This window comes from Parasteatoda tepidariorum, chromosome 1 (genome assembly GCF_043381705.1).
Source record: "Parasteatoda tepidariorum isolate YZ-2023 chromosome 1, CAS_Ptep_4.0, whole genome shotgun sequence".
Taxonomy (NCBI): Eukaryota; Metazoa; Arthropoda; class Arachnida; order Araneae; family Theridiidae; genus Parasteatoda; species Parasteatoda tepidariorum.
In genome coordinates this window covers 79068899-79079404 of record NC_092204.1, presented here as the reverse complement: position 1 = coordinate 79079404, position 10506 = coordinate 79068899, and the positions used below count along the sequence as shown (strand labels likewise).

At 30.2% G+C, this 10506-nt stretch overlaps 2 protein-coding genes across 2 annotated transcripts; one reads left to right on the top strand and one right to left on the bottom strand.

The window, feature by feature from the left end:
* Positions 1-526: 526 nt before the first annotated feature.
* LOC122269719 (BEN domain-containing protein 5-like) lies at positions 527-7257 on the bottom strand. The gene is made up of 7 exons (XM_071182928.1): positions 6889-7257; positions 6655-6791; positions 5803-5905; positions 4847-5116; positions 3250-3317; positions 1744-1999; positions 527-680 (listed from the first exon to the last, which is right to left on the bottom strand). The coding sequence occupies exons 1-7, from the start codon at positions 7148-7150 to the stop codon at positions 532-534; spliced, it is 1245 nt and encodes a 414-aa protein (XP_071039029.1). The 5' UTR covers positions 7151-7257; the 3' UTR covers positions 527-531.
* A 1312-nt stretch (positions 7258-8569) lies between these two features.
* LOC107449237 (uncharacterized) lies at positions 8570-9971 on the top strand. Its single transcript, XM_016064713.3, has 2 exons — positions 8570-9148; positions 9503-9971. Exons 1-2 carry the CDS (start codon positions 8948-8950, stop codon positions 9665-9667), a joined length of 366 nt encoding a protein of 121 aa, XP_015920199.2. The 5' UTR covers positions 8570-8947; the 3' UTR covers positions 9668-9971.
* Positions 9972-10506: the final 535 nt, after the last annotated feature.

Genomic DNA, 10506 nt, shown 5'->3' with positions numbered 1-10506 from the left:
CAGCATGGTAATTCTACCATCGGTTGCTAGGAACTTTTGCTATTCCAGCATCAGAATTCTACCATCAGTTGCTATTAAGTTATGCTTTTCCAGCATTACTATACCACCATAAGTTGCTTTTAAATTTTGCTATATTTTGATTATTTCTTTATCACCATTCACTTTAATTTTTGATGTTACATTATCTTTCTATGTATTGCTTAAAATTTTTATTATAACTAGTTCTCTTTGAGCAATAGCTTAAATTTTTGCTATTTCATTACTGCTAGCGGTTGTGTTGAATTGTTTTCTAATATGACCTCCAACCAAGTGCACATGTGAAGTTAAATCTCTTTTTACGTGACCCTTTAAATGAAATAAGACGACAGCTGTAGTTGCAACCATAACTCATTTAGAATTTCAGTGAAGTGTTTAATTACCAGTAATATTTTTATTTTCCTCTTACAAGTTCATATGTCAGGATTAAAATTTTTTAACAGGAAACACTCATGTGATTAAGTATTTATACAAAAGAAGACAAAGAAAGACAGTTTAAAAAGATTTATTGTAAGCTTCCACTCTTGCAGCATTACCACAAATATCTTGGATCTTGTCTGATAAATATCGATTTCTGTGTTTTATTGCAGATTCAATTTCTGACGACTTCTCACCTTTTTTGATCAGAAATTCTCTCATTTGACCTGAAATGAAAATAAGATATGAAGTAAAAAAAAAAATTATATAAAAATTAACAAATTTTTAAAAAAACAATGCTATGGAAACCTTTCAGCTCAGTTCAACTTGTTAAAATGCAAAAATAATTTAGCTTTAGATGAACTAATAACAGTCTAAATGTGTAAAAGCCGAACATGATCGGTTCTTCGGTAAAGGAACAAACCATATTTTTTAAAGACATAATAGAAATTTAACGAATTTCAAGCAAAATGACTTTTTTTAATCTTGTTAGTATTTAAAATATGACCACAGAAAATTAAATCTTTATTTCAAACAATTATATAGCATTTCTCCATAAAATTTTGCATTATTAAAGTAGAAGGAACAATTATCTGCAGTTTTTTTTAATTAGTACTTTAAAAAAATTGCATATAAGTTAAACAGCAAAATTAAAAATTTAACCAATTTTTTTTTTTTTTTTTTTTAGTAAATGGAAACTTGGGGATTAAAAACAAGATGTATACTGGGATGCAGCATTTTTACAGTTTTTTTTATTGCAGGATATATTTTAAGAAAAGTGATTTGATAACTATTTTCTTTTTTTTGCTTATACTATCAACACTGAGATAAAATTTCAGATAACTGATAAAAAAAATGGCAATATGTAGTTTTTACAACATAAAAATTCTCAAGTATAAAAAAAACTCTTTTTCAATTTTTTTTTTTCGTTTAAGGAGATTTTTCTTTTGCACAGTGTACATCTTCAAATTCATAAAAGAAGTACTTTAGATTAATTAACAACATACTCTTTGAGTAATGATAAAATATTACTGACTATTTTAGTATTATCTTTATGTTTATTTATAAAATGTTTTAATCAAAATAAACTTTTATTTATTGGTAAAAGGTTCAAGAGATAACAAAATGCACAAGTTCACTGAAAAAGTAAAATATTATTTGTACTAATAATACTTTAACATGTTTAAATAAAATGTATATACTTGTGGAATCGTGAAATTGAAGTTCGTCAGTTGGAGGTTGCCCTCCCTTAAACTTCTATACATTTAGTCCACACTCAATGGTTATTACCTGAAATCACAGCCAACTTTTCAGGTGTGAGAGGTGGTTTTGAGTCCTGTTGTGGATGGGGATGGGTAGCACCTGAAACTGCTTTCTTAGGCCCGTTTCTGTTTTTGCAGACTTTTCCAGTTACGGACCTACCAGCTAATGTAGCACTTCCCCATATTGCCACAGCAAGACTCTTGGTGAATTTCCGCACATGATCTAACTGAAACAATTCTTTATATACTGTTCTGTTGATCGAAATTCCTCCTCCAAGTTCAACCTGTAAGAAAAGCATAGCTATGATTATTTTAAAAACCAAAGAAAAATGCTAATTTAGATCACGTAAAGAGATAGAAAAAAAAGAGTGTCACAATTATGATGAAATATGCAATTTTATGATACAAACACAAACCATTATATGCAGGGGTCAGTCCAGACATTTTGTGAAATGTCCGGTTTTTGTGAAAAAATTAATCACATTCGTTCAACCAGGGTCCTGATTTTATGAATTTGTGCAAATAGGGTCTGGTTATTGCAAAAAAAAAATTTTTCAAGGAGTTTTTAAATTGTAAATAGATACAAGATTATGTTCAGCACTGTAAAATCACAAAAAAGAATTTAAATTTTCAAAAATAAACAGCAATTGCTGCTTCTAAATTGGAGATGCATCACACAAATATTTGGTATTTAGCCTATATTGCTGAACGCAGAAGATTCATTTTGGATGAATAATAGAAGAATTGCCTGCCGAAGACAAAACTTAATTCGTTTACATCTGTCTTTCTTACTTTTGCACCTGGAAAGGGTTTATTTGATGAACAAAACAATAATGAAGATAAACAAATTTGTGAAGGGTCCGATCAAAAGAAAAATCATCTTGTGAAGGATCCGTTAACGGACCCAAATTTCTTCTAAACAGACCCCTGATATGAAACTGTTAATCAGAAAACCAAAACAGCTTAATTTCTTTGCATTGAATGCTGAGCCAAGGGACCACTGATAATCAGTTGATGGTTATCCAAATCTCATTTTAGTGGGCGTAGAACAGACCACCATTAATTATGAGACCTGTAAATTTAAGCAATCCAATCATTAGTCAATAATTTTGTTACAATTAAGGGAAAGAAATTTAACTTAGAGCCATGGTTGGTATTTCTTCTACAAAAACCTATATTTTTCTCCCAGGATACAAGAAAGATAAAAATCAGAAGAAAATAAACACAAAGGAAGAAACTAAAAATGACCAAAGCAATTTAGAGAAAAGTTTGATTTTAAAAAAAATAATTTTTTTCACGATTTTAAAGTAATAATTTGCTTATATTCTTTATTGTTGCTTTTAGACAATTTTAAATTTATTATAATGATTAACTTAATCCTTAATATCTTAAATATGTTTGAATTAATATCTAAATTACTTGTACTTTTTTAAAGTAAAGCAAACGATGACAGACTTATGTCGATATCAATAAACCACTCAGCATCAATAATTTAAGAGTTAACAAATTTATTAGAGTACTAATTTTGCCATACCTCCATTGTTTCGGAATCACTTGCTTCTTGAATTTCAGGCAATTTTCCAGCTGTACAAGAGCATTCTCCTAAAAAATATACCATAATTTAATTGTTATACAAGAAGGTATTAAGTGTTAATTCACTTTTTAAAGGAATGAAAAATATAACCTTTTCTGTCAATTCAAATTTCATATGCCAGGAAAAAGAAAAAAATGCATGCATGCAAATACTCATTTAGTATACTAATGACTGATATTACCATCCTCAATACAGTATCAATTTACATAGACATTTTCAATAAAAGGTTCTTTGTGTGTTTTAAATATGTTATCAAGAAAAATATCTGGTATATCTTTTATATTTATGTTATAGGTTATAATTAAATTTTGTAAAAGAATAACAACCTTTGAATTTTGGGAAAATTCATAATACTAAATAGAAAACAAGATACAAATTTGTTTTTGATGCAATTAAAAAAAAAAAAAATTCAAAAAATAACTGAATAAAAAGAATAACTTCACACTGAATAATATAAACTATTAAATAGTGGAAGTTAAAATTATTCAGGAAAACATTTGTTTAATTTTTAAATTTTCGTCACAATTACAATTCAGACATGTAACAAAATGTTACACTTTCTTAAAAATTTCATGTAAAACATTCAAGTTTTGAGAAAAATAGTTTGAATATGGTGCATAGCCTAATCTTTCTACAAAAAATAAGCACCTTTTAAGTACTCAAAAAAATTTTAAAGCACTATATACATTAACAAAATAATTTTCAAAGACTTTACATGATCATAATAAAATAACTAGTTTCTGACAAAGCGCTCTTCTCTTGATTATATTAGCCATTATAAAATTATCAAGAAATTTTTCGGTTTGATATCAGAGGGTGGAAAATGAAGCCTGACATTCAGAATATCTTGCAAAATGCAGCAGAGTTGCACACGAGAGGGCAATAATCTCACCAAACCCAGCTCAGTCGATGCACACGCGGACACGCAATTATTTCATCAAACATGTAAAATGATTGGCTCTTTCATACTTACAAATGGTGATACAAATGATTGGCTACAGAACGCCGAAATAGATTGCAGTTGAATGAATTTTGAAAATGTTGATTAGAACAAAGGGGAAAGCCCGTTTTTGCATAATATGTGGAGAAAACGAAAAAATGGTAAAGAAAAAAAAATCTCACTTTCAAAAAGGGAAAATTAAGCAGTTCTTAAAAACACCCAATGGAAAAAGCACCTTTTAAGGGCTTTTATAGTAAGAAAAATCAAAACATGACTAGTAATAAATCTCACAAGATTTTAGTGTTTAAATTTGATAATGAAAAGGATTTTTACATTAAAAACTCAGATGGATGCTTTTAAATATAAGAGTTTTAATTTTACACAAATCATTGTCAAAATTTAATAGAACTAATTAATAAAGTTCAGTAGAATACTATAAAATGGTATTCTAATCTTTAGAATAAGAATGGGGAGCTTTTGATGTTTTTGAGATAAAAATAAGATTGCAAGAACCTTGAATAATGTAATAAAATAAACCAAAAAAAAAATTTGCTTGGTTTTACTCCGAGCTAATATTATGAACGTTATTAAGCTTACCTTGACTAGTTGGCAAACATAAAAGTCTTTCCTGCAGCTGCCTATTTAAACTGCGCAATTGCACAACTTCGCTGTTGTCAGCATTCTCCGCCTGTTGTTCCAACTGAAGAATTTTTCTTTCCAGATTTTGGATCTTTTTGTCTGCTTTTTCCTTCTCTTTTTCCAATATATCATAAGAGGCTTTCAATTGCCTGAACATGGTATTTGGTATCACTTCAGGATCATTGTCCGAGTCAGAAGTTACAAATCCATCAGTTTCGTTTTCTAAATCTGAAATTTTCAACATAAAACATTTTTAGAGACAAAGAATAAAACCTTAACAACGTTGTGTTACCATATTATGCATTTTCATTATTCTCCCACGTCACTACGCAATTCTATGTTTATCCACTGTGTTACGACACCTCAACAACATAAGAACTAAAAAATTCGTTTGATAGTGTTATATGAAAATTATTCCGTATAAATTTACATTCCGAAATTCAGAGGGAACCAAGATTAATTGGTCCAGTTTCAAGCTTATATTTTTATATTTCAGTAAAGAATATACATAAAAGATTTTTCATATATAACTAATAACATTCTTTGTAATATTAATGATTTTTTTTAAAAAATAAAATATTCTGCTTGTTATTTAGTATTTATTATTTAAAAACCTTCTGATAGTTGACCATGCTGGTGGTACCTTGAACAAACGCATGACTCACATATCATATGAATCTCAATATTTTACTTTAAAATAAAGTTATTACTACAGGTTATAAAGTAAGTTAACATAGCAAGTTAAAGCTATCAAAGAATGAGTTAAACAATAAATATCACCTCTTATTAATACATTATACTCAAAATAAAAAATTGGAGACTTCAATAGTTATGTAACCATAAGTTCTGATCACTGCCTTGAAGCTACTTCAGAAATGTAAAAGCTATCTTGCATTATTATTTAAGACACTTACCTAGCTTACTGAACATCGCTTTTCGTGACCTTTTTGCCTCTTCAAAAATATCCTTCGCTCTTTTTCTTTTGCCAGCATTTTCTTTATGCTTCATCTCAGCATCCTAAAAGGTGAATATATCCAAATGTGCTTTTACTACAGTATTGAAATATCAGTAATAGTATATTCCATTAAAAATAACACCCGATTTGGCAAGGAAATCTGGGTAACTGTAGGTTCATCAATCTTAGTTTGTCTACTGAAATAAGTTTTAGTCTTTATGCTAGTCAAGTCTATTTTTACATCATATTTTACAATAACATGTTTTTGGCTCATATTCCTTCTCATTGGTGAATTCTTTATCTAACAGTTTTATATTGTATTTATTTATATTATAAGGCATTCCAATGTTGTTGATTTAAATTTAATTATTTCATCTTATGTTCTTTACACATTTATTCTTTTATCAAACATTTGAAGGTTTTTGTGAAAACAATTTTTACCCTGTGCTGTCTAATCTAATGATTCATATTAATGAAATCCTTACTCCAATAAACATAACACATTGTCATTCACCAAATTGAGTTAACTCTCAAAAACTGCATAGCAGGTCACCAGAATGTTGAGTATGCTCAAGTACCCATTTCATTCATTCAAAATTACTTTTTTTCACAAATTAACAAAAACACTACTTCTAACTCAAAATATAAATCTGTAGAATCTTTATTTCTACATCTAAGCAAATGCAATATGATACAGTAGTTGTTACACGTTGATGCTAACTTATTTTTAAAATATTTATCTTTTTACTATCAAAACATAACTTCAATTTGTAATAAAAACACAAATACTAAAAAGATTATAAACACCTACTTCCTGCTTTTTGTTTTGTTTTTCAATATGCAAAGTCGCAACTTCATCCTCTGTGGTGGAAATTTCCTCCTCACACTGTGTAACAGGGATTGCTGGTCTTTTCAGCTTCAGGCTAGTGATGAGTGAATCGATGGAATCTAAAAAAAAAATTACGAAACATAATATAACTGCAACACTTTGATATAATCTCTTGATTATTATGTTTTTTTTAATAGAAAATATTGATTTATTTACCTTCTATTCGTAAAATGTGGGCAAAATAAAACCCTTCTCCTTGAGACACTTTCCACGAATGCTTAGGTGGAGGGTCTCTGAGTTCGCTCAATAAAGAGAGGCACTTCTCATCGAATTCGTTTTGGAGCGAATGGATATGCCGACTCCAAAAAACTTTGTAAATGTTTGTGGCAAGATAGGTTTCTTTGTCGAACTTCTTAATGAAACCTACTGGCACCTTAGAAAATTGCTTATCATTTAAAAAATATACGTAAGCAAACATAGTTACGAATTGAAAGCTCAAATAGATTAAAATAAATAGAAGAAAGATTAAAATAAATGTTTGAGAACGCTTTACATAGAAAATAGCTTGGAAAATTAAATGGTCATTTAATCGGTTGCAGTTAAGTCATTGTATTTATACTTCCAGTTAGGTGCTTGTTATTTATTGTTAGCTTGTTTTTTATGGTTATTAATTGTTCTTTTAGCATTAATAGTTAATTTTTTTATTAATAATTGTGTTAATTTTATTAATAATTTTTTTATTAATAAATGAAGATTGACATAGTCGAGGATACTGTCCCCTTACTTCGAACACAACTTGGTTCTGGGGACTGACGCGTACAAGGTTTGAGGATGCACCATTAGGAAATAAGACACTGTGTGATAAAATCGCACAACCTGCAGCCCACCATCTTTTGATGTAATAATACTACTATTATATTTTCTGACTATTATATTTCCTTTTTTTTTTTTTTGGATAATAAAAAAAACTCGCTTTGAAAATTTTAATTTATTTTAATTTTATGCAAATATGTCACTAAGTTGACTGATACAAAGACTTTGTGTCTGAAACACTAATGCTTACTTTTAAATGACTAAATACTTGGTTACGCAGTTCTATAGTCTAAAAAGTTGTGCATCCTATGAATTATGATAAAAATAATTTTATAAGAATATTTTAGTCACTTTGCAACTGAAAACAACCCTTAATGAAACTTTGATACAATTATTGTAAGATAGTAGCTCTTTTCTCATATGTAGAAGATAAATTTCATTCCAAAGTGGTTAGTCGGTAAAAGTGTAATTTTCTGAAATCCGTTAGTTCCGCAGTGGATTGATAGTAAAGACACGGCTCTCAGTGAAACACAGCTGACTGCGGAAAATAAGAGGTTGGGTAACAACTTTGATCAACTTGTATAGGGACAAAGGGTGCACGGTACCAATCCTCGTTAAGCTGTTATTCTACCGTAAAGCGTTCTACTTCGTTCGCAGGTCATTGGGTTACTAAAGCAGAGGATACATCTTTTCTGCAGAGGATCGAAATTGCGATGGCATGTCATCGGATCATCCTCAGGGATGTTTCCCAAACTGTAGTCAATAACAGGGGCCCCCATCAGGGGTAAAGGTGGAAGCACGATGCGCCCACTTAAAGCTTGGGGGGGGATTTTTACACTAAATGAAACGAATAGCTAGGAGGGGGATTTTAGAATTTGTCCAAGAGCTTTGGGGGGATGGGGGCCACTGGTCAATAACCTATTGTGCAGCTCTAGTACGATGTAAATAAAATACCTACCAACCTAAAATCCAACTTCTGATCTCAATAATACTAACTCCTTGTTAATTAACATTGAAATTGTTTAAATTAAATATATAATGTAAAATAAAATGAATGATTATAAGTGCCGAAGTGTCTCTTCACTGTGTTCTTGTTTCACATTATGTTTTTTAAAAAAATCTGTAAATTCAAAGATAAGGCGCATTTATAAATTCTGCAGGAGGCACACCTGAGTTTATGTATGCCACTGACACCTCAGATGATCATGAATTTTAAGCCTTAAATTTCAATTCTTAAAAGGCTATCCATATACTGTTAAATAGATCCAACCATTCACTTCTCACTACCATAATTGATAAGCAAGCTATAAGTGAGAAACAGCCAAGAGCTCCAAAAGAGCCCGTCATCATCACCACCTACGTTAAACCTAAAAAAAGCGATACTCGAGTTGTTTTCCAAAAATTCTTAATGTTATTATCGCGTCTTTATGTGTTAGCTGAAATAAAATATAACTCATAAAGTATGTCTTATAATCGATATTATAAGCGATATTTAGAGCCGAACTGTGTTCCAGCAGATCGAAAAATTCCTCGAAGCACGAAATGTCGTAAAGCTAGGAAATATTTTCAGACTACTTCAAACGAACAAGTTAAAGCAACAGCATCTTCCAACTACGGTGAATCAACTAATAGTGACTCGAGCGATGCCGATATCAGCTTTAAAGTAAGTTTTATTCTTTAATTAAACTATTTAATACTAATTTGTAAAAAATTAATAGGATTAACAAAAATTCAAAGTTTTATTATAAATAAATAATCAAATAAGTTTTCTATCCTTTCACATCAAATTTATCAGTATCAAATTTAGAAATTTTCAATAACAATTTCAATTTTTTTTTTTTTGTAATGGAAACGCTAAAGTTTATTAAAATTTTTAATCTTTGCATTTCTTTTTTTTTAAAAATTAGGAGAAGAAATCTTTTGATTGTATTTTTGAGCACTTGTTTTCTGGAATTAAAAATTTCTGCTGTCTGACTTGTTTCAGTTTAAGAAAAAATTCTTTTGTATCTATTTGTAGAACCAAGAGAATAAAGATATTTCCATGGCTGGATGTTCTGATGAAAAAGATATTTTGATGGTTATTAATGATGATGCTATACAACAAGATGCTGAAGACAATTTGGATATTGATAATGATGCTTTTGAGCAAGATGAAGCAAACGTTTTCGTAAGTAGTACATAAATTAAGTAGTAAATCAACCTGACACCCCTTACCAAGGGTGTCAGGTTGAAGTGCAAATATTAGTTGAACAAAGTGCAATGTGAATTAGTGCAAATATTGTTTATATATGTATATATGTGTTGTTATGTATTATTTCAGTACATATTAAATAAATGAGCAGGATCTAGCATCTCGCAAACACATTTAATAACAACTTAACGAGATACACAAACACAAACTGAAACTAAACATAAATACAAACTGAAACTAAAACTAAACAGTTAACACACAGTTACAGTTAATCTGGCTGATGCCACACTCCCCCCTTTAAAGATTTAGTCTATTGGGAGCTTTCACAATTCTTCCAGAGCGAGTCACAACAGTTTTTGAAGATACATCCTTCTTCTGAGTTAACACTGTAGGATCTGGATCCGTTATTTCTGGTAAGCTCCTTCTGTTATCTCTTTCTGAAAGAGCTTCCTCTAAATCATCGTTTAGCGGTGGAATCTGTAGTTTAGATCCTGGAATCAAATGTTTCCTATTCCGTCGAAGCACTTGTTTGCCTTCTTTAACAAAGTATGACCTTGGTGATTCAGCTTTTCTCTGTACAGTTCCAACAGCCTTCCTATCAGTTATCCATATCTTGTCACCCGGATGTATTGGTTTCAATTCATGAGCATTGTGCCTCCGATCATAATCCTTTTTCTGTCTTTCTATTCTTTTCTCTTCTTTTTCTTCCAATATCTCCTTCTCTATTAGCTTTGGTTGAAGTAGTGAAATTGCTAAAGGTAAGGTTGACTGTAGTCGACGCCCCATCAACAATTCAGCAGGACTGTAGCCGTTCTTTAAAGGTGTTGTCC